General features: G+C 38.8%; 1 protein-coding gene across 5 annotated transcripts in view; it reads right to left on the bottom strand.

The window, feature by feature from the left end:
- Positions 1-25,468, bottom strand: part of NFKB1 (nuclear factor kappa B subunit 1) — a 58,205-nt gene that overhangs the window by 25,114 nt on the left and 7,623 nt on the right. For 3 of the 5 annotated variants that reach the window (XM_026792011.2, XM_074541098.1, XM_026792010.2), the window contains exons 2-8: positions 21,173-21,225; positions 20,006-20,090; positions 12,776-12,816; positions 10,344-10,442; positions 3,069-3,217; positions 1,396-1,559; positions 474-632 (exon numbers count right to left, since the gene is read on the bottom strand). In XM_026792011.2, the coding sequence (XP_026647812.2) occupies positions 474-632; positions 1,396-1,559; positions 3,069-3,217; positions 10,344-10,442; positions 12,776-12,816; positions 20,006-20,090; positions 21,173-21,217 (742 nt within the window). In that variant the 5' untranslated portion in view covers positions 21,218-21,225. The remainder of the gene's footprint in view (positions 1-473; positions 633-1,395; positions 1,560-3,068; positions 3,218-10,343; positions 10,443-12,775; positions 12,817-20,005; positions 20,091-21,172; positions 21,226-25,468) is intronic. The other 2 variants (XM_074541097.1, XM_014265394.3) reach the window with 1 other exon arrangement.

Consider the following 25,468-nt stretch of genomic DNA (forward strand, 5'->3'; position numbering starts at 1 on the left):
AAAGGAAATGGTTGCACTACCTTTTAAAATATGGACAAGCAGATGGTCTGCAAAACTGAAAGGTCAAAATCTCAACAAAGATAGAAGCAAAGTAATTTTTTTCCTCACATCTTGTGTAATAACGCTTTGTCACAGAAAGCAACTGAAAAAAAACTCTGCAGAATTCAAGCCCTTCTTATGGATATAACAAGAACGTACAAAATCCTCATAATAAAAGTGGCAGGATTAAACATGCGAACAGCAAAATAAAATCTTCCTCTATAGCTTGCATCACCATCTATTAAAACTAGCATGACACTGTATGTACATTGACAGACATGGGGCTAATTATCCATGGGTACTTACTTGTTTTTCATCAAATACCAGGCAGGCAGGGCTGGATGAGTCTATGTACAGCAATAGCTACCTGTCATCTCTGTGTGTACAAGAGCCTGCCCCTGATTAAAGAAGTTATTAAAGCCAAATACACTCACTGCTGTCATATATTGCATCGGATATGACGGGATCCAGCTTGCGCGTGAAGCTGCCGTTGCTGTCGGGAAGGAAGGCCGTGAACATGAGCCGCACCACGCTGAGATCCATCTCCTTGGTCTGCTGGATGGCTGCCTGGCGGATGATTTCCCTCTCCCGTTCTGGAATTACAGACAGAGGAATTAACACAAAGGGTAGGGCACCCTTAACAAAACAGAGAGAAGAAACAAACCTCCAAAGGCATAGATAGGGAGGAAATGTCTTCCTTTACGTTTAGCATCCATTGGGTTTTCCCTTTCTAAGCAGAGTAGAGCAGCTATTCAAATTGTACTGCGTTCATCTGGCAGTTTGTGCTTCAGATCTTACTTAAGTTATATAATTAAAAGACAGAAAATTACTACTTTCTGCTCTCAGTTTATAAAGGTTGTGAAAAGGGAGGAGGCCACCCCTAAGGACACCTGAATTCTTGGTGTTAAGAGTGATGGAAAGACAGCTGGCCCCTCTATGCAGTGCCTGAAATCAAAGCAGACCACAGGTTTTACAGCAATATGAGTGAAATGCAGCTGAATGAAACAGTGCTCTCAAAAGGAGGTCCCTAAGTTCATTAAGGATATCATGTCTTGCTACAATAATGCAAAATTACTCTATTTAAGAGCTTATTCAACAGAATAGCAATAGAATACAGGTGCAGAGGTTGGTACAGGCAGCTGTGGAAGGAAGTTTCTCCATTCTCATGCATGCATTGACAGCAGACTCCTTTCAGATTCCCTAAAACACAGCAACAATGCACCACCTCTTAAAAGCACATAGACATTGGCTGTTGTCCTACACAAGGTCTTTTTCCAGCTAGGAATCTGTGTTTTCAGAAGCTCAGCCTGTTTTTAATAAAACACCAATTAAAACCAGGCCATCATTGTCACATACCAGTTAGCTGCCTGTCTTCACAGCCTTCTGCCTGAAGATAGCTGAGTTCTGGATGCACCAGGAGTCCTGGGTTGTATCCCTTCTTGCAAGCATCTATCATGCGTGTTTCCAGAGTTTCAAACACTTTCTTCTTCGTGACATGAAGGATTCCAAGATTTGCAAACCTGCCAAATTTTGATTGGGGAATGCTTTAGGCCAGACTTATAGGCAGCCTTTCTCTTACCAGAGGCAGTTACAAAACCCAAGTCTACAGAAGGACTCTACAGGTTTACTTAGACCCTATTAGTGTTTGAGGGAGAATTTTCCATCCAGAAAAATTCAGTCAAGATGACAAAACATGTAAAATGCGCACCATTCTATGACAGCGATCATGTGGGTGCACGTTCCTATGGCATAAATAGTAATCAGTCAGGTTTCAGACTTCCACTGGGAAAGCAATTTACAAAATGTTGGAAAATCTGGTAGTCACACTTTGTTTGCTGTGTCTTGGCAATGACATTAATATGTCATTCTGTGTGTCTGTTAAGCAGAGCAACTGCTCAGAGTATGCTCCATCTGTTGAAAATGGTTTGGAGAGCAAGCTAAGAAGCTAAAAACAGTGCGGTATTTTACAAATAAAATGTTTTAAGGAAGGCTCTGCTCATTCTGCAAGATAGTTTGGGTATCTATTTGAATAAAAATATCCAAAATACAAGGTGTGCTTTTGTAAAAATCTGCTGGTATATTGAAAAATCAATTAGATTTGGAAGTATGAAAACAAGACAATAACTCAATTTTCATGCGGGTCAAGTGAGGACAGGAAAGCTGGTTCTAAACATCTGATGAAAAACAAGACAGGTTAGAAAATGAGCCAAACTTTTCAAGATGAAACGGAGCATTTGAAATAAAGCTATTTAAATTGTTGTGCACGGTAAAGTCAGTGCACTGGGCTTGGACATCAAAAGTTACAGTTTAAAAGAATCTCTCTCTCCCAACCTTCTCAGCTTTTTAAACTTCATCATCTTCACCAACAAAGACATTCTTGAGATCACAGAACTAAAACTCACAGCCAGCATGAAACCTGATCTAAGCCTCAAAACACGGTTGGGAGCTTCAGCTCCATTTACTGATATAAACAATTATTCTTTCAAATTAAACAAGAACAGGCCAACTACAATTTCACTATAATCTTTCTGCTTTAAACTTTACAATTTTGACTTATGCAGTATTTTCATGTTTATACCTGTCCTGCATTAATTTCAAATTTACTAATCCTATTTTCTTAATGCTTTCCATCACATTTCTATTGACAGGTTTCAATAGAAGTAAAATATTGATCAAAGAGGTGACAAAATGATAACACTAATTTTAGTCTCTTCTCTGATCATACCTCCTTGCGTTTTAAAGAATGGACTTACAACACAAATTTAGACTGCACACCAAGAGACTAAAACTACAAAAATTCTAAGTAAAAAAATAGTCACTTAAATGAATTTAGCTTGCTTAGGGAAAATTCTACAAAGGTGAACAAAAACCCCATTGAATTTTCTTTTTTATGATATAAAAAAAAACAGAGATCAGAGCGTGGAGACGAGTGCTCCCCAGAGCTGCCTCTTAGGAGCATTTCTGTACTGCTTTTTAGAGTCCTGATGCTCCCCCAGAGCTCAGGTTTGCAGAGGAGCTCCCAGACTTACCCCACCACCATGTCCTTGGGTCCTGCGAGAACCGTGCACACTCCGTCTTCACAGAATTTACCCACCAGGCTGTGAGCGTGCAAGTGGACATATTTCCCGTTAGTTACTAATTGGACAATTACTTTTGCAGGTCCAACATAATTGCAGATCTGTAAATAAATATGAAGAAAGTGGGATGGTTTGCTTTCTGTTTTTTTAAAATGAAACAAGTGATGATTCCAGGTGAGCATTTTCTGTCAGTTAAGTACAATCAAGTTTACATGGGAGAAATGTGTATGCATTTCTTCATGAAATACAAATGGCAAACTAACTGTACCAGATCATCACTTTCTTTTGCAATTGAACTTGATATGCAAATGGCAGAAGTACTGACCAAAAAAGTTAAAGGAAAGACTCATCTGTTTCTTAGAACATGAATCTCACTTTTATATTCTGGCCATTTAGTCCACACTGCTCTCCTTAAGTTTCAATCAGTACATTGAATTCACAATAAATATTGTTATCCATTCAGAAGCATATAGAAAATTAAACTAAAAACCCTGCACTGTTTTGCCCAATTCAGAAAGACTTTGAAAATTACTTTTAAACATTATGATTGTTAGAAAACCTTTTGGCCGCATTACAATATTGGACTCCTCAGGTAGATTTTACACTGAATAAATTCTATATTAACAGGCATTTTGTTAGCTCATGTACTTCATCAACACATATTACTCAGTCCAGTAAATATCTCCCTTAAGTGTACACAAGGATATGCAATGAATTCCCACCTAGCATTTTGCTGGACTAGAACTATGATAAACTGTGTGCTTTTTTTCATATACCCAACTCTGAAAGCCTACAAAGCTTTTTTTTCCCCTTGCCACAGCTTCTAATCACCATACATTTTAAACAGCTTTTAATAAAAAACAATGCCTCAAAAACACATCTAAAATTACTAATAACATACCATACTGGTAAGTTATTTGCTTTACATATATTATTTAGAACTTTATTTTCTTTTTCACTCCAAGGCAGTAATACTCCAAGGCTGTTGTGGGTTATGCACCACTTTCAAATTATGCTGAACATAAAATTACCCCACTTTTTAAAAAGCAAACATTACCTTCCCTTCCAATTCACTTAATTAACCCTTTTATCAATGTTGGGCTTTTCCCCCTCCTCCTCTAATTTTTCTTCTAATTTGCCTTGGGCCAAGTTCTTTGTATTACAGCAGCATATAGATCTAATCAACCAAGGCATTAAAGGATCACGATAAACATTAAAGTGATGAATCAGTGATGAACTGAATATTTAAGGTTATATTGTTGATAAAATGCTGATAGCGAGGGATTGCCTCGATTTCACCACATTACTGAGTCCTGCTAGCTTCCTTCACTCCAGTTAACCCCTCTCTTGAACCCATTCCATCACAGCTGAAACACTTTGCATATGTACAGTGCGTGCCCTCCCTGCCTTCCTATTCACTGCTGAAAGCAAAAAAAAAATCCCAACTATGAAAAAGTTGTTCCAGGAGGAGCAGGTGTGCAAAAGCCCCCTCATTACCCACTCCTGCTAGTTAACTGTATAATGCTGCAGTAATGTGCATTTTACAAGTGGCAGTTTCTAAAATACAAGACAGAGGGCTGATGCTTCCCTCCTGTTTCCACATTGAAATCTGGACTGAAACAGTACAGAGATGCAGAATAATCACTGCTGGACTATTTCTGTCATTTTACCAGCAGGGAGAAAATATTTATGTACCTTTCACAAAGTCATCTGAAAATAAAAATGACTGCATTTGGTGTTACAGTATGTCACCACCACTGCTACAATTAACTTTTCAAAAAGGTAGCTTTAAAAGAATTCTTTTCATTTTACTCCTCACTCAATAAGTCTTTTCCTACTACAAAGCTCCCAGCACATCTGCAGCGCTATATTCACTATGAATAACATCAATGCTCTAGTGTCACATCAGAAAAGTTCAAGACAATCCTCCATCAGCTGTAGAAACCACAGTGAAACTGGAGGCAGGACTGCTGCACACAAGGACTTTCCAGCCCCTGAAAGCTCAGCACAGAACTGCAGTGGTAACCAGATTGCAATCTGCCCTGTTACTCAGCCCAGCATGATCTTTGTAGTCTTTCCCTCCCAGGGGAAAAACAAAAGGGCTCCTAAAACGTAATACCTTATGTAGGTCATAAGGCAAGAAAGGACTATTTTTGTCATCCAGTCTGATGTCCTATGCTGCAAAGGGGACATAATGTCTCTGAACATCGCCTAACTTTATTTCTTATAGACAGACTTTCCTACTTGATTTTGAGTCATTTGGGGTAAACTTGGTGCCCAGGAAAATAGCCTGAGTGGTTAGATATCCTTATGTACCACAAATTAAGTCTGAAATAACTTTTCAATGTCCTTGAATCATGCCACAATTTCAGAATAATTTTAAATCAATTCAGGCACTAAGGTATAAAAGTAACTACTAGGTTTGCACTTATGAAACATTGTCAAAGGCCTGAAAAGGTAGAAGGTATGTTACAATGCTGAAAAGGGATTATGGTTTTGACACAAAAACAGACTCAGCATGAGGGGGAGATAGCATGTGGATGCTGTATGGCTCAAAATCAGAGCTGTGATCCAGAAAACAGCTACTGAACTTCAAATTAAAGGTGAGGGGAAAAAATAAAAGAAGGAGTTCCTGGGTAGAGTATAGCTGTAATACTTGATTACATCCTGTATCTGAAGCAGCATTCAATTGATCTGATAAAGTTAAAAGGCTGCTTACATTTATCGGCTCTTTCTGTTTGAGAGATTTGTCTGAAAGATTAAAAGGATCCTGTGAACTCGAAATTGAGTCAGTTTCAAAACAAGAGTAGAAAGTTTTTTCAGTTATTTCATGTCCTCCTGCAATCCAGATCCCAGCCAATTTTTACAGGTTCCAAGACTTTACAAAAACTTTATAAGAACATTATCATACTTCAAAAATGTTTTTTTCTAGTTACTCTTACAAGCAAGAAATGAAACTAACTGGTCAACAACAGGAGCAAATGATGGAAAAAACCACATTAAACCAGCAACACCAGCATTACAAAAGCACCTATTTCTCCTTCCAATCCCTTTGTGAACAACTGCAGCTCCAGCCCAGCCTGTCCTTCAGTGTCACTACTGGTGTCCTAGGCACATAGCCTTGTACAAGAAGTGTTCCAAAGATGAGGAATCACTCACTCTTTATGAACAGCTTGTTTTTACAGAGCAGTATCTCTCTTTTTTCAGTTGCTAATTAAAGACTAAATATTCAGATGTGGTACAAATCATGTAGGCAGCTGAGTACTTATTTAAAAGGCTTAAGAAAAAGCCATGTAAAGTAATTTAAACCAATGGGAGCTGAAGATCTGATCCTCTGACTCTGAGGTCACTGTAATGGCAAAAATATAGAGCTTCTAAAGTGATTCAGTGCCTCATATTCAGCTAAATCAGCCTTACCAGTAAAAAGCTCAAATCTCACTGAATTTGATTCTGTAGCTTTCTAAGAGGGGTAAAGATTTATACCAAAGAGTCTGCTTATTCTTGTCTCATGTTTTTTCCTTAATTCAGTTGTTGGGTGATTTTTTTTGGACTTGTAATCAGCAATCTATATCACTTTACATTTAATTCCTATTGGGGACAGGGGGAAAAGCAAATAAATATGCTCCTTTTGTCACCAAGGCTCATCAGCAAAGTAGTTTTCCATAAATTCTCCTCCTGAACTTGAAGTAAATGTGCTGAAATCCCAGATTTCAAGAAGAACTCTCATCTCCAGACTGAGGTATAGTTTGGAATAGCCCCAGGACAGACTGGCTGGGCAGTTCTGTTGGTGTGCCTGGGTCCAGCGCTGCCTCACTGGTGTGCAGCTCCAGTTCACAAGCCGAAGTGCTCTGTGCCCAGCCTCTAGTGCAGAGAGATGGTGCTCTCTAGCTCAGGCACACCTCTGAACTCCGGGCTGGAGCTCATTTACATCCAGCTCACAAAGAACACTGAACTACACACTGCAGCCACCCACGTAGATTTGCCCCCGAGGAGATGAAAATTCAGGACATTTCCTTCACTCTGCTGTTTTCAGCAAGTTCTTGTCACCCCTAAAAGTGGATCAAGCACTTCAGTGTAAATCATGGATCTGCCCACACTAACAGCAGCATGAAAGATCAGAGCACACATGATAAACGTGCAAGGCCAGTGGAAATTTTCTGCATGAGTTTTCTGACATTTTTTCAAATATATGAAACCCAAGCAAATTATAAAAAAAATAATTTAGATAGTTAAGTATGCTGGTGATAATATTAGACTTTGCTGGTTTATCCTTTCTTTTTATACTACTGATTGCTTTTTCTCTGGATAAAATGGTAATAATGAATAAGCAGTTCATGAATAAGCTTTGGTTTCAACTGTTCTAGACAGTAGAACTTTCCAGTGCTGTGTTACTTACACTAAGTGGGTGAAAATGAAATTTAAATGAAGAATTTTAAGTTGCAATCATGAAACATAACTTCATTGTAACATCTTTATTATCTACAACTTCTCTGCTCTCCATAATAACATGCAAAGTTATATAGAATCCTCTGAATATGCAAGATGTTTTCTACATATTAGGATTACTCTTAGCAAAGACAAGGCTAAGCAAAGGAACGTTAAGTCCACAAATCGTTAAGATAAATTAATCCCATTTTTGATATTATGGGATCTAGATTTTGATATTATGGAATCTACTGTTATCTAGACTCCATCAGTCAGGACTGTTCTATTAAACAAGAGGTTTTACTCCAATTCCACCTTGCTGGCCAGTGCAAATTTGTTTCAAGTGTAAAGACTGGCATTGCAGAACTGCTACATTAACTCCTGAGCTAACCATCTACTAATATACTGTACAGGGAGAGGTTAAACACGCAATTAAATACCAAAACACCTTGCTTAGAGACACAGCAAAGTCTTCAAAACTCCAGCCTTTATGTGAGAGATATGTCTTGATGTGTTCCAGCTTAGTTACGAGTTAGTGACAGTGCACGGAGGAAAAAAAAAGGGCGAAATTGAACAGTCAACATTATGCAAGAGGTCACATCCCATAAATGTGCTTTCATTTTGGCCTCCAATCCATCATGCTAAGAAAACAGAGCGGGAGACTGCAATGGTTTTTTGCCCACAGAGGACGTCTATTTTCAGGACATCCATGGTAGGTACTAGTAAATTTTGAGAGAGTTGGCCAGTTGGCCAAACTCTCACAAAGCAGATCCCAATGTGAGCTGCACTGACCACACCATGGCCAAGGGTTTAAAGATCTGTCACAAAACCTCCTTTTTTTACAGTACAGCCAAAGCTCATGCTACTGTCCTTTCACTGCATTGTGATCAACTACTGTAGGTTTTATAGTGAAAACATTGGCATGAGAGTAAAAAAAACCCACCAAAAATAAAAATAAAATTTAAAAAAATCAAACCAAAACAAAAAACCCAAATGCAACAAAAAAATGCAATTTTCAATTGTGCTCTGCTCAGTTAAGACAAAGTGAGCACATTCTGACAAAACACAGAAAAGACTTACAGGAAAAGGTGTGAAACACTTCTGTCTTTCCTGGCACTACTTGAATCAAGAACAGGCACTAACAAGCAATGGCCTTGAGGAATTTACTTGTGTTGCCTTGCCAGCCTCTCCCAGCAGGTGTTGCCATGTGGGGATTTGTACTGGGGGAAAAAACCCAGATGCACACAGTGGGATGGGAGGGAAGGGAAGGGATCTGTGTGTGTGTGTGTGTGTGTGTGTAAGCTATAAATGAAATTAAAAAGTGATGATCAATGAAATTAGAAGGTTTGATGGAAAGCCAAAGAACATTCTGCTTTCTGGTTTACTCAAGGAGAAATTCCATTTCCCGTTTAACTCCTTGTAATGCTATTGTGTGACCTACCACACCTTTATAAAGAATCACTTGTATTATTATCATTGCAGATTGGATCAGAATCCAAAGATCTGGCTCAACTGAAGTAAATGGTTTTATATCTGAACATTCCAGTGAAATTTCATTCATTGGTTCATCATTACTGTCAAAACAGGAAAGAAAAAAGCAAGTAGATCATTTGCCTGGGCTAGTAATTTTTCCTAAGAGTTTTGCAAGGCTATATGAATCTAAAAAAGCTAAATCAGCTTTCCCAGCTTCTTCTCAATTCACAAAACTACCAGCCTAGGCTACCTCAGCCAGCGCTGTTTATTTTCCATGATGTTATGCTTATACTGGTGCATTAGGAGATGCAACTGTTCCAAACTCCAGCCTTTCCCAAGAACTGCAGACAAACTATACACACACACTGAGAACAACCAGGAGTGGCACACACCAAGGCAGAGGTTTATGGCTTGCCACTCTTCCCTCCCCTTCTTTCCCCATAAAGGCATAAGAGAGCACCAGGATTAGAATACATTAAGAAATAACACCAGGATTATAATACATTAAGAAATAACACCAGAATTAGAATACATTAACCCTGCTCCTCATGAGAATTTGCAGTGCACCAGTTCAAATGTGTAATGTACTAAGAAGACCAAGGCTTGCTTTTAAGTTAAAAATACTGAAAAGACACAGTGTAGGTTTTCCACACTTCCACAGAAAAAAAAATTTGCTGCAAGAAACATAGGCAAATACAATCCTCCAGTCCCAGAATGATTAATCACTTTTCTAATCTTCATACTAAGCCTCCATAGAACATTTCTTTGATTAACATATTTTAATTTTTCTTTTCCAGAGGGAAAAAAACAAACCCACAAAAAAGTTCAGTGAACACCTGAACATACCACTGGTCCTATTAAAATCAGAGGTTCTATGTTACTTTAAAGGAATTAAGTTCCTAAGAATGGAATACTCTAGAGATATTCAATAAGGAGTAACATGAACAGGGAAAAAAGGAAAACTTGGTATATAGCATCCTAGAGTGAAATGGAACATCTAAGCAGACTCATGCTTTGCAATGGAAATGGAGCAACGGAGCAGCTCAAGCCTTGCTAAAACTGTACCTTAAGGAAGAGCTCCATTAGTCTGCACAATGGTAGTGAGGCAGTAGGTGCAGATAACTTACTGTTCAACTGCTGGCAGATAAAAACAGTGCCAAAACAAACCCACACATTTATTTTCAAAATCAAATGTGGACGTTGGGATTGAAATGTAGTCTGTCTTGAGCAACTTCATACAAATGTATGTTGCTATGCAATAAGGCCCTATACACATACATATGATGACACTGGCATTGACTTTGCAGCACTAATGTTTTATGTCCTTACTTTGACCTGAGGGTATGATTTTTTGTTCTTTTCACTAGAAGCACCAGGAAGTCCACCGTGCGAAGGTCCTTCACACACGTATCGGAAACGAAATCCCCTCTGTGGAATGAAGGAAAAGAAACTTGAAAGCTGTACAGAAACAGAGCCAAAAGAGAAAGAGCACACACAGAGATGAACACACCCATAAACAAGGCTTGCCCAAATGGAAAAGTTACAATTGTTCATTCATGAAATGCTGGTTAACAAAGCATCGCTGAACTGCAGCCCTAGAGAACCTCTTCTATTTTCACTTTAACACTCAGCAGCAACCTCATATTTTTCTTTTGGTTAAGTGAAGATATTTTGAAACAGAGAACTATTTATACTCTTATAATAGGATAAAAATTCACATGTAGAGAATGCAAGAGCAGATACTCTCTCCCAAGACTGCTGCTAAGTAGACAAAATTGAAACAAATAATAAGGAAGCCCAAGTACCATACATGAAAGTACAGCGATGAAACAGAAACACTTCCTCCTTCTGGGAAAAACATATGAAAGCTGTATCTCTGAGTGAAATCCAGAGATTTCACAGCAGAAACAGCACGAAAGCTTCAGGGGACTCTGGCTGTTTTTCATCTCAGCTACAGATGTCTATAAATAGATATCTGAATATACTTTAGAGAACTGCAGGATATTGAAAACCAGTCCAGAACACAGCTCTCCATCAACTCCATTGTTGAACATCCCCTTTATTTTACATGGCAATCAATAAACCATGAAAGATGCAACTCTTAAGTGAAGGTGTCTGGTAACTAACTCTACTTAACACTATATTTCATATGGTCCTCAATTTTGCTTTCAGATCTACTCTCCAGACCTACAAGTTCTGGCAAAATCTCCATCTTATATAGGGGTCCCAGTGTCCAAATAGCACCAGTTAATGTTGTAGCCTTTTCCAAGAGCCATTCAGCTTCTTTCTAGTAGTAGACCACTCTGAATTCAAAGTCTGTATTAGCTAAAAGTGAACAACATGCCTTAAAATTACTCCATAAGCAGAAGCTTCAGTACCTATCTCACTAAAGCTAAGAACTTGTTTACCAAGCAAATGTAAACTTTTATGACTTTTATTCAGACCTAACCAATTGCCTTTCTACGGTGAACTGAGTGACCCAGAGTTCTGTGTGTCGATCAAAAGGCAAAGCAGCCTCTGTGAAAGGCAGATCACCCTGTGCAGTCAGGACCCATCACTCTGCTGAAGGATCACCCTCATCACTCTGCTGTAAGCCCCTGCCCAGCTTCCCACATGGGTACCCCACGAGAGGAGCCCCTTGCTGACAAGTCCCACATGGGAACAAAGGTTTCTCCTTATGGACTGTGCACTGCAGGCATGGCCTGATTTGGGATGAACTCAAAACAATGAGGAAGATGCAGCACATTCTTCCAAGAGTTCACAGTACACTGCTGTTCCACTCAGTGCTGTGATGAAGAGCCCTATTCCTGGAGGGATGCTCCAGCACAAAAATGTCTTTGGTGTGTGATTGAAACCAATGTTCTCCACTGCCTCCTGCCAGGAAGAATGGATTGCAATATGCTTCTGCAGAAGACCAAGAGGAGGATGGGACAGCTTTTAGCCACCGTCTTCCCCTGTTTACTGAACAGCTCTCTAAGGGAGGATTTTGGTGAATTCCCTGGGACCGACAGAAAAGGCACCTCCATACTATAACAGCTTCAGGAGGAATCCTTGCAATTGCTGGTGCCACCAGCCAAAGGGGAACTATACCCAGGCACACTTCAGGGCAATCTTTACCCAGCAATTATTTGCACATCAGTTGCATGAAAACTAACCAGTGCATTGAAATGATTTCTCTGCAGTTAGAGGAGCATAGGTCACTGTTTGCTACCTAGCAGAAAAAAAAGTTTCATTGGAGTACTTATCTTCATTTTTCTTTGATTATTCAAAACAGACAATCATAACAAAAATAATCTCAAAGGACAACTGCATTTCTTTACAACAACAAAACACAAGTCAGAAGTTCCTGTAACTTGGGAATTAAGTGTTTTTATTTTTAACTTCTTGTGTTTCAAAAACTATGAAACAAATCCTAAAAATCTTCTGTGTTTGATCTACCAGTTTATGTTTCCAAATACTGGGGTACTGAAACAGCCACTTCTAAGATGAAGAATCTATACTTAGCAAGGCATATTTTTAAAACACTTAGGATTGGTTTTTGGTATTATGACACTTCCAGAAAGAGATAAAGAACACAGAACAAAACAGGAAATGCTTTAACTACAAAAGTAAGAGTTAAAACTGCTCATTTTAAGTGCCACATTTGTTCTGAGAGCTCAGACTTCTCTGTGCTCTCTTTTACTTAAGTCCTAAGTTTATTCAAAGCTGAATGTAGTAATATAGCTACCTTGGACATTTTCAAAATGTAGTCTTGTTCTTACCTGTTTTGGCTGTTCTATGATTTGAAGATATGGTCCATCTGCTAACATAAAAGAAAGAAAGAAAGAAAAGTATTAATAGAAATTATATTTCCATTGCTATAATGAATATATAGGTTGTAGGGGTAAGATACTGTCTTTGAATTACTTGAGATAAAAATTTTGAAAACATCTAAGTCTCTTCAGAACTTAAATTTCAATAAATTATTTAATTGTGTGTCAGTCTGTTACTCCCAACTAAAGATCAGTAGTATAAGAAGAGGAAGGTTAGGTCAAAAAAGTTAATTTTACTCAGAGAGCCTAAATGGACAACTGATCACTCCGTTAAAACTTGCAATGGTGAATAAGAACAGGATCCTTTCCTTGCCACTGACAGCAGCCTGGCTTCTTGAGCTAAGGTTAACTTCTGTATTTAAACCCCTTGGGCTCGAGAGACTACACTCACCAGCTTTTGGCCCTAGGGCTTCCTACAGAATAGGTGCTTTTGAAAGTCAGGAGACAGCCAATGGGAAGCTCTGAGGCATGGGAATACAGGAGGAATTCAAGCTGTCTCAACATGCCCCAAACAGTCAGAACTGCTTTAAAAAAAATCCTGGAATTGAGAAGACTAAACAATTTACATTCTTTTAATAATTTCAGATACACTTTTAAATATAGTGTTCTGCTGGGCCTCTATAAACAGTGAATACACTCAATTTGACTACAAATACAGACTCTCTTTTGATTGAGCATGGTGCCAATACATAGTATTATGTCCTACTAAAATTCTATTTATGTCTTTTAAAGAAGGCTTCATTAAACAACTTTCAGTCTCATACAGAGGTTAACTTCATACTATAAACCTCATGCAAAATTCACCAGTTTATACAGCTTTTGAGTAGGCCCTAAATCCGATGAGAATTCAGTGCCACCAGAGTTAAGCATTCATCACCTGATCAAAGATTAACTCTGATAATTTAGATTATTTACATCAAGAACGAAAGTTCTCTGCGTGGATGGCTGTGAAACAGCTCTTAAAAGGCAAGCCACTGATGAGTCTCAAAACAACAGTTCCAAGAGCTATGATTACTTTCCTCTCTCTTGCTAAGCAGTCCACATGACAGCTTCACTGGGAATAACTAAGGAATATTTTTCCAGCCATATTCCTGTTGGATTTCTGTATTATCAGTTCTACTCTGTTAAAGGTATTAATGCTAAGGACTCAAGCACAGATCTTTACTGAACAAGCTTCTCTCAACATGAAAGTTTGAAAAATACACAATAGATGAAATTAGTATTCTGCTACAGCAGTTAGCTGACTCAGCAACTGAACTAACTTAATGTCAAAGTTATATTGCAAATATTAGCAGTCACAACAAATGCACATTTAAAGATAAATTCGTTCTCAAGTCCATCAATTGCACTTTTCTTTGAAAAAGTAAACAGTGCTTCCTGAAGTCATGAAAAACAAATGCCTCAAGACCATATACACATAATCCTGCATTACCAAGCAGGAAAAACAGTTTGGACTTCAGGGACTTTAAAAGATGCTGAGTAATATTTAGCTTTGACCTTGTGTTTCAATTTTTGTCTGTAACAGATAGAGTCAAGATGAGCTGAGTTAGGTTTAAGCAATGTATCAGCACTTAAATTTTTTAAGACCTCTTTTCACAGACCTCTAACTCTCTTCATGCTTTAGGCACCGGTAAAGTTATATTTTAACAATCCAGAAGCCATGTATTTTCTGGGCATTGGCAGAAATAATGCACCTAAAATACAACAGTGTGTAGTTCAACTTTCAACCAAGCCTCCAGGACATGATCTGCCAAGTAATTGTTCTTTGGCTCTTCTCCTCTTAGGAATTCATTTTCAAGACATACCTGTTGGGTTAACACAAAATACTATTGCTTTCTCTCAAACATTAGCCAGAAAAGAAGTGTCTTTATCCAATGGCTAAATGGTTGCAGAAGTCCCCCATGACACATCACACCCAAGTTACAGCTTTTCCTCAGAATAAGGAAATTCAAACTCCTAAGAGAGGCATATACACTATCTTGGCACATCAGAAAACTAAAGAAAAATGCTTCATAACACTGAAATGGTTTTCCCTGTGAAAACTCAGGAAAATTGAAAACTTAGGACTGTGGTTATTCTGACCTCTTGGAAAAAAAGGTTTTAAAAAGCATACAAATATGCTGATTAAAAAAATAATGTTTTATATACCAGCACTAGAAAAGTGCAAAAAAGATGCAGTGTAAATGTACAAAGCCAAATTAGATGTCTGTTATCATTAAGCCACATTATACAAATAACATAGCAATGTACTTAAAACAGTTTTGTGAGGTCTTATTTTAACCTTTGGGTTCCATGACTAGAGATTTTCCTTTTTTTTTTAACAGTGGCTAAGTAATTCTCTGCTATAGCATCTGAACCAGACACAAATAACAGCACAGAGAAGGCATTCTAATGCAAAGCACCTCATAATACCTGAAATGCTACTTAAAAATAAACCAGCAATGTTCAAGAAAAGATCCATGCATAAATGGCATATTGTTTTGATTATAAAAAGGATTTTATTAGTGAAAGGTCTCATATAGCTGTTTTCACTGAACTCTGAATACTTTCCAGAGGCACATTACACACCCTAACACTGGCTATGTGTGATTCCTTCTTTCTGTCATCCTTTCCCATGGGGAAAAGAAAACACATTTAGTGTTTTGCACACAGCAGTTTCTAATATTTTGTTTCTATCAGTAGGCCTGTCTTTGTCTCAGCAGACAAAAAAGAAGGAACCTGAAGATGAACACCTTGTAAGGGGAACTAAAAATGATGAGATTTGTGATGATCCTTTGCTCCAGCCTGGAAGGTGCTTGCTTTAAGTTCTTGTTTAGGGAGCAACCCCCTTTTAAATGCTGAACAGCCACAGGAAGGAACATTACTTAATGCATAGCTATGTTCTACTTTTGCCTTACAGAGAGGCTGAAGGACACGATCACGGAGCTGGCGCTAACACAGGCAGGGCTCTCACGGCTGCCAAGAGCCAGGTTTTGACAGGAGTGTCCCTGGTGCTTTGCCTGGCACTGCAGCAGCTGGGAGGCCAAGAACCACAACATGCAGTCCTCCGGCTTGGAGGGGTTTTGCCACATCCTGGCCAGGCTTCAGGGCTTCTTTTTCAGTCCTCTTGCCTCGCTTGCCACAGAACGATTCGCATCCCACTCCACTCTGAGTCACAGTCCCACTTCCCCACGTCTTCTTCAACTGCCAAGTTTCTTCATTTTCCTTCCTGCCTGAGTCAGAGGCCCTCCTGCCCCTTGACACTCCCACCACTTGCATTCTTTCTTCCTCTTGACAGGCCTCACCCTACACACACACTTCCAAAGGAGCACCCATCCTAGGCTCCCCCTTGATTCCTTCTTCCCACCATAGCAAACTCAAGGAAAAAGAGGTCTCTGAGGTTGGTGGGATATCTCTGCAGGCCTGGCAACTCTCTTAGACTAGTGGGATCCTGTCTAACAGCTTTCTGAGTACCTAAAACCATTCAATGTAACCCGCAACAGCCTGTGAACAAGCATCATCCCTCACATCCTCTCTGCTGGTGGGCCACCAGAACGGGCATCTCACCCTTGTAACTGCTGTTTTCTCTGTGGATGTGGATGGATATGCTCATAGCCTGTAGGTATGGATTGTTAAGTCCCACATAAACTCTGTTGTGTCCATCCTGGCAGTGGTACCTTGCTAAAAGCTCAGACTGGAGACCTAGTGCCTAATCCTTCCTGAAGGCTGCTGTAGCATTTACATGTCCTACCCCTGAGGGATTCCCCTGCACAGGCATACTCTCTTGAATCCCAGCTCTTCAGTGTTCAAAGCATGATGTTTAAAGCAAATGGCACATGAGACTTTGTTTAACCTCTTCCTTGGTTCACTCTTCCAAACACGAGCACAGAAACTGTAGAAAAACACCAGAAACTGTATGGAAGTCTGCCCAAGCTCCTGAGGACTAGGGCCACTACTGTGGAACAGGGAAAATGAACACTCATCTCATTTTTGGTGGTGGTCTAGTTTCCTTGAACCTCTAACATTATCTCTCTTTAAAAAAATATGAAAGAAAAATATAAGTGCCTTCTTTTTCCCTCTAAAACCTCATTTTTCACAGCAAGTGTCACAGAGAGTTGGACAAAGGAGGTTAAAGAAACAGCAGAAAATTAATTTTAGCAGCCTCCAGGCAATACTGCTCAGCTCCTAATGGCTCTGCTTCAACTTCAAAGTTTTAAAAACACACCACCTTAATGCCAAGAGCTAGTTAGACCAGAGCCTCTCAAAGCCAGAACAACTACATAATTCCCAAACCCACTTCTAACTGGGGCATGTTACATGGCTGTAGATGGCCTTGGATCATCACGAGGGAGTACAAAACAGCCAAAACTACAAATCTCTTAGCTCAAAGCTCTGCCCATCTCCTCTCCAATGCCCACTTCCTCTCCTTCCTATGCAAAGGCATCACTTTGTTTCTCCACTACACAGTGGACATGCCGCTGCTGTGCACCTGCTTTTACTCTATGTAAACACATGCTGTGGTTAATGCTCCCTCCATCCCCAATGCCACTAAGGATCAGTACCTAACCTACCTAACCAAAGGCAGGATACTTCCCAGCAAGCCAAAGAAGAGGCTGGTTTCACGAGGCACTGCCTTTTCTGCTGGTAAAACTTGATCCACATAACTACTGCAACTTTAGAGCCAAAGTAACAAAAAACCCTAATTTTTATTCAAAACAGACATACGAGAGAGGAAAAGAAGCAAAGACACTCGAGCATTGACAATGATGTTGAGAAAATCAGTGCCCCACCATCTCAAAGGTTTCCTACTATTACTGTAAACATTAATGTGGCAGCAGAACATCTATCACCAGAAAGTCCCCAAATTCCCCAGCTGCTTGTTGATTCAGCCCCGCTGGCACGACACAGCAATCCACGGTTACACATTAAACCTGTCTCCCATGTAATGGGTCTGACATTGGCCTTTATGGATGCACAGACTGAAAGATATAGGCACCACAGCCAGACCATGAGGAACAATTCATGTCTTTGCTCCTTCCTGCCTTAATCATCCTTCTGTCCTTGAGAAAAATAATTTTATTTCACTCTCTCCATATCTCAGTTGGAAGTACTTCTGGAAAACCCCACATGACTTTTTCAACTGACATTGCTGAGTAGAAAGAAATCATTAGTCCCTGCTTGAAAACCACTAAAGTAGAATATAGAAATTATTATAATATCTTTTAACTGAAGGGCCAGTCCACAGTAACAATGTTTAAATAAAAATATTTTCAAGAAGGGGAGGAAATAAACATTATTGGGATACTGTTCAAGAAACAAACAAACCAACTGTAGCATCATCAGATGCAGCCGAAATGATAAACCCTTTCTGAATTTTTTTTCATTAACTTTTTGTTGGTGGTAACATGAAATCCATGATCTGTTACTGAATCCCATTTTGTGCACAAGGAACCTGCCACCTATACTGCAGCAGTAGACAAGAGAACTTGAACGTATAAATAAAAAAGCCTTTTTTGAAGCAATTTTTCAAATTAAGGACAAAGCCAGACTTAGCCCAGTAAGAGTTTTCTGTGGCTGCAGAACTCAGTGAATCCTTGACTCCCTGACATGTTTTTGAAAACAGCTGTTTTCTACTTTAGATTATAGTTATCTGAAAATTAGCTTTATATATCTGATAATTTGTACGGAATGAGTCTGCCATGAAGAATACAGAGTAAGCTCAAAAGGCACAGGTAAAAGAGCTCATTACAGGGAAATTTCAACAACCTTATTTGTTCAAAAGAAGCTGGGAGAAAAAAATCCCTTGGTCTATAATGCACTCTAAAGCCCTTTAATACAACACAGATGAACCTTACTGAATAATCTTATCTGCCTTAATAAAAATACACTGTAAACAAATGATTGCAACATTCATTTGCTGGATGTTTTTCCATCTTTGTCACGAGCTTAGCTCATGAGAACATTTTCTCTAGAAACAAAATTATCTTTTGATCCTTTCTTGCTACTACTCTTTTAAGAAAACACTAAAACAGTTAACCTGCTTTAATTTTTATTCTTTAAGCAGCCTTTATTGTTACTTTAGGATGGAATTTTATCTGTGAAGGAAAATGTTAAATGCTTGTATCATTCTGCCCTTAACACCTTCACTGCTGTGAAGTGTATCAAACACTGCAATCAGAAGTGGTTTGCACTTTCAACCAAAGAGAGTAATTTGCAATACATGAGGCACCAGCTACATCCTAATACAACAATCAAACAGATAAGAGAAAGTTATGATGGTAAAAGACTTGAACGGCTATACTGGAGCTGTATTGTGAGAAAAAAATCCTAATTTTAAATTAAAATTTATTTCCTTCTTCCTTTTGTATCAGTTGTTCTAATAGACTAAGCAGGAGAAAAGTGTTTTCCAAATCCATGCAAGAAGTAATACTCATAAAGAACTTTAATAAGCAAAACCAGACCAAGGTTGATCAAGCAGCTGATACTAACTGAGCTATAAAAAACTTGCAATTGTTCTTACTGTTCTGGAAGCATACTGTAAGAGCTGCTTATCAGACCTTTGCAGAATACTATTTGCTTATTTTCAGTGGTTTGTTGCAAAATTTGTCTGAGCTTTCAAACTAGTGTTATTGTTCAGGAAATTGTCAGGTGCTTCTAATACCACACTGCCACTTCACAGGAAACAGAGAAGTCACTGTGAAGGAAAAACACATTTGAATGGTACAGGAAGTTAATATTCTCTGCATTTCATTACTGAAAAACAAGCACCTTAAGAACTACTACAACTAATGCAACAGCATTCAAAAGGAAAAGAAGCACATGGTGCAGTCGGCAAATTGGCAATAGCAACATGCAACTTGTTGAAGGTTCAAATTCAGAAAAAAGCCTCAACAAAGAAATTTATAAAATTGGGTCACTCAAAGCTTTTTGGTCACTGTCCTGGTTTTACCTGGGAAACTGCTGAAACTTTCAGTTTCTGTACAAGCCACAAGAAAATCAGATTTGTCTCACTGCTGAAAGTTTCGTGAGGGGAAGGAAGATGCAAAAAGATGTAATAAAAAAACTAGCTGACAACTTGCAATCCACTATTATGACACACAAGTTGGTAAACAAAAAAGGCTCTGAAAAGAACTCCTCAAAAGAAAACAAAGAGGAACAATCAGCAGGACAATGGCACCATCAAATATTAAGGGTTCCTACCTGTTCGTAGTGGTAAGTCTGCAGTGATGTAATTGGTACTGTTAAATAAAGCATTCATTCCCATGAACTGATCCACTGCAAACATCTATATTGAAAGAAAATACTCTTCATTATTACATATATACACAGTTGTATAAAACATCTCTCAGCAAAGCACTTTAAAGTTCTTTGCAAATATTGAGACTGCAAATACCTTGCTGAATTACACAAACATTTTATAGCAATTTTAGTTTTGCTGGCAACAGCACTGCAAGCAGAGCTGACAGCACTGACCCAAGTTTCACCAGAATCACGAGACCACACCAACCTAAGCACCCATTTTGCTTACCTGCACTAACAACAATAAATCCTAAAGAGATTATGCAGTAAATTCTGAAAATTTTGCCCAAGGCCTTGCTAAGAACCTGTGAGTTTTCATTTCCATTTCTCTGATTAAACCCCACCAGACAACATTCATTATGTAAATATACTGACAAGCTCTAATGCAAGTGTGTTTGTTTGTTTGTTTTTTTTTTTAAACTCTGATATGTCTTAACTTACTGTAATTGTTGCCAGGTATAAATCTATCTTTTTCCAAAGTGAAGCAAGCATAAAGGAGAAAACAGTTGCTTTTTGAAAATTAAGTTGAATAGAAATGACCTGTTCTTCACTTAAACTTTTCACCCACACACCTTTCTCACAGTTCAAGTAATTTATGGAATGATCTAAGAAGACCAGGAAGAGCTCCTGAAGAGCTAGGCCTGTGGATCTCTGTGAGTGAAGGAACATTTTAGTGATCACTATCAATGCCAACATCACAAAAATTTACACAAAAGGACCTTTTAGGACATAAGGGGTTTTATTTTCAGAAACACTCTAATGTCTACCACAGAAGAAATTCCAGAGCAAGTGTCACAGGCATGTAGGGCATAAAAATAAGGGGTTTTTTTCAATTGCTCAGTTCAGCAGGCCTAGATTTCCTTCCCATTTCAGCCATTTTAACTAGTGAAGGCACTTTACGGGTCACATAAAAACCAGCTTAGGGAAAAAAGCCCTGATTTCTGCCAATGCAGAATGATTTTCCATGTCCACATGAAGTCTAGGAAATGACAAGACAATAGGAGAGAAGGCCTAAACAGATAGCTAGGAGAGGATACAGGGATACTGAAAACACAGAAATTCACTTACTTGGGGATCATTTACTCCCATAATATAGGAATCTTCTGCTGCCATTTTAAGTCCTGAAACACAAAAACATGATTAGAACTCCCCTTTTTTTTCCCAATGTAGAGCAATAGAGAAGCCTGGAAAGCATTCAGAGTTAAAAGCCCAATCTCTGACACTTTTTATTTTACTCATAAAATTAATGATTTCTAAAATACTTCTAAAATTCCTCATTATTTGGAAGAGGCAATGTAAGGACAAGACAAGCTACAACTAGGATTTTCCATGCCTATTGCCAAGAAATTAAAAATTACAGTCAACGTCCAGAAGTCAAAATTTCTTAATATCAGGAACTGATTCTGTCATTGCTCTGACTATTCTGCCATTAGACTTTAGGCAACATCATTACCATAGAAATAGCAGAACTCTTCATTTGTACACAATAAAATTAACATTATGAGCATTCATGAATGAACTCTAACGCTTTTCTTATGAAATATTACTTAACGCAAATAAAGATGCCCAAGAAAAAACAGATAGTATTAAAAAAAATTAAATAAAACCAGGATTCTATTATTGACTAATTTTGGACACCTTTATTTCCAGGGTTCCACAAGTGCTTAGCACACACAACAACTCTGTGCTGACAATGACAATGCACAGCATCCATCACAACTCTTTCTCGCAGGTCTACATGTGAATTCTGGACACTGGAAAAGTTTAGCTTGGTTAGTTTTACTGGGACCAGTAGTAGGTCAGTAGCAGAACCTGTGAATTTTCTGAGGAATTTATTAGGTCTGTTGGAAGATATTAGTATTAGTGTTACTTCCTTTCATGTAGATGTTACTAAAAGAATTTACAATTTCACCTATGCTGAGCTCACTAAATAAGGCTCTCCAAGGGAGTATCTGAAAATAAGAGTGGGGCTATTTCAAGAGAGTCATGTCTGCATTCAACAGGCACTAAATAAGGTTAATAACTAACAGAAGACAGAAACAGGTCACTGGCCCTCATATTCCACCACAGTGAACACGAGCCATGTTTTCCAGCAAAGAGAACTGTGAAAACTACTGCACTACCAAAGAGAGGTGCAAGAGATCAGTAAGTCATCAAAGAAAAACTGAGTCACCATGTACCTCCTACAGGAACTAGAAAGGCAATTATCAAAAGGAAAATTGGAATACTTGGGTACTTCACCTTGATGGAGGCTCAACTCTGCTTGTTAACTATCTCCAAAGACAAGTCACCCCACAAAGTAGAAAATGTAAATAAAAATAAAATGGAGAAATAGGAGACACTTAATGCACAGATGACTTCAATGAAAAAGATGTTTATGTGGGTACAACTGCTTTTCAGACTAGAAAATAAAGTACCCACCTGACTGTAAATCGATTTTAGAAATATTTACAGGGCAATATTTATTCATAGTTTTTCTTCAAATATCAAATAACTGATCATAAGATTTCAGTCAAAAATTAATAACAGATATAACAAGCAGCCAATGTCACCCATGCTGTACTTCATCATCCAATACAACAAGATTTCAGCAAGATAAAAGAACACCAGTCAGTCACATTAGCTCATAGGCACATTCCACAAAGCATTATTTTCATCAACCTTTCGCCATTGTTATTATTCAACTTTATGGAAAAAGTCAACATACAAAGTGTGATAAAACCTTCAGGATACAACGAAATTTACTAAGATGTTTTTATTTGCCTTCTCTTCCATAGAAAAATAAAAATAATATTATCACCAACTGACAAGTTACTTAAATCACTGAAATAACTTGTAAGATATTTTGTCAAACACTTCTTACTGAAAGGTGTAGCTATTACAGAAAACAATCTGAAGACCTCAATAGCCAGCTTTTTCTTACAAAGTGTCAGAAAATACCCACCCTCTTGTTACACCCTGATTAGGTAACTGAGTGCAAATGCCAAATTTCTTTGGCATAAATAGAATAAAAATTAGTCCTAAAAATCTTGGTTTGTGATGTCCAATATTTAAATACTTAAAATTTCATTAGTCACATATGCAAAATTGTGTTCCAAAATCTTGAAGGTACCAGATGACATGGTAAACATGCTTGTTCAGAAAAATAAAATATTCTGAGGAGTTAACATGAATGGCATCTGCCCACTTGCCTGTTTGCTATATACATATATATATATACACACACATATATATACATACATACATATACTTTGCCAAACTTTCAAACAAAGCATCTCACAGCTTCTTCTGCAAGCCACAGGATAAATATAATAGTAGGCTCTATTTTCTTTGCCCTATTCTAGCTCCTCAGGCTGCGCCTCTCTCCCTCCTGCAGAACTCTGGGGGCAGTGTCCTCACACCTGCCACACTTCTGGTCACACCTACACTTCTACAATACGTGTCACACCTACACTTCTACAATACGTGACTTTCCAAAAGTGGAAAAACAGCGCAGAGGCATTACTTCTGAAAACTTTTCACTTAAAGTATTTTGATGTAAAAATTAGAACTTATTTAGGAAAAAAAAAAACCCTACATCCATCTGAATCAGCCCTTCAGTTTCACCTTTTAAAAACAGTAATTTCTGGCTTTTTGGCTGATGCAGTGAACATAGTGACACCAAAACAATGGCCTTTAAAGATGTTCCCCCTGCAGCACTATGTTCAGCTCTGGGCTCTTCAGCACCAGGAAAACAGGGACCTGCTGGAGTAAGTCTGGCCATGAAGATGCTCAGAGTGCTGGAGCACCTCTCCTGCAGACAGGCTGGGAGAGCTGGGGCTGCTCAGCCTGGAGAAGAAAAGGCTTCAGGGAAACCTTAAAGCACCTTCCAGTACCTGAGGAGGGCCTCCAGGAAAGCTGGAGAGGGACTTTTCACAAGGACAGGATGAGGGGGAATGATTTTAAACTGACAGAGCGTGGGATTAGATTGGATATAAGGAAGAAATCCTCCACTGTGAGGGTGGCAAGGCACCAGAACGGGTTGCCCAGAGAAGCTGTGGCTGCCCTATGCCAGGAAGTGTCAGGTTGGATGGGGCTTGGAGCACTTTGGAAAATTTATGGTAGCAGAAGGTGTCTCCACCCAGGGAATTTGGGGGGGTTGGGACTAGATGATCTTTGAGGTCCCTTCCAACCCAAACTATTTCATTATTCCATGAACATGACCCTTGGAAGCAGCAAGGTAAGCACTGACATAGCACCCAGTCAGCTGTAGGTAGGTAGGTACTAATGAATGCCTAACCAGGTACTAAACACAACCTCTCTCAAATCATAAGTGCAGATGCCTCTTAACTTGAGATCTTTCATGTTCAGATCAGCTCCACTGCTTGAGGGAGGGGTTACAGACATTTCTCTGGCCTGAATGTTAAGCCAGTTTATTATGAACAGATTATAATTTAGATGTGCAAACATACACCTTTGTGTATGTAAACTCACACTTAATTGCCTTATCAGGGCCTAGACAAAGATTAACCCAGCTGTTTAAAATAACCCCTCCACATGACTGAAAACACTATGAAACACTGAAAACCTTCTAAATGACTGTTTCACTATGTTTTGTCCTCTCCAAAGCCAAACAGATCACAAAAGTGTTCTGGGAGCCCTACCCTCAAATAACCACTTGTGTCCTTAGGATTTATTAAGTTCACAAATCCGTACACTTCCTCTTACATTAAAATTGATGCAAATCCACAAGGTCACATGATCAAAACCCCAAAAAGACACAGAAAAATAGATCCTAGCACTACCTCTGTGACCTCTAATTGGCCTCTTCCCTTACTGCTCCAGTTTCTAAGCACCTTTCCCATTTGCATCAGGTGGTAAGATTAGCATCTACCTCAAGCAGCTTTGCTCATTCTCTCATTACATGAGCTGTATTATGGGTCAGAGATTGCCACCTCCCTCATTTGAAGATGGCTGGAATAAAATTGCTCTGTGGAAGTTCATGTTATTATAGATGCCTGCTTCCTGCATATTCCTCCAATTCCTACAAATTGTACTGCAAACTAGAATCTACAATAAAAAAATACCCCAACACCTGCAGACCACAATTAACCACAGCAGTCTCCACCCTGGAGACCGTCTAAAGTTTTTCAGATAATGGGGCACAGGAAGCTAGACATTTCAATTCACAGTATTTATAAGTGTGAAAATTCAAAGGCCAGTGAAGAAACTTCATTTAGCTCCTAGTGCAACAGAAAAACATAAAATCCAGCTAAACTTGCCCAAACCCACACAATTACACCTTCTGAGCATAAGTGTGGGATGTGTGTGCATGTGCATACATATTCCTTTCCCTTCACAGCAGGTCAATTGCCATTGTGAAAA

The sequence above is a fragment of the Zonotrichia albicollis genome, chromosome 5 (assembly GCF_047830755.1).
Source record: "Zonotrichia albicollis isolate bZonAlb1 chromosome 5, bZonAlb1.hap1, whole genome shotgun sequence".
In the NCBI taxonomy this organism is placed as follows: Eukaryota; Metazoa; Chordata; class Aves; order Passeriformes; family Passerellidae; genus Zonotrichia; species Zonotrichia albicollis.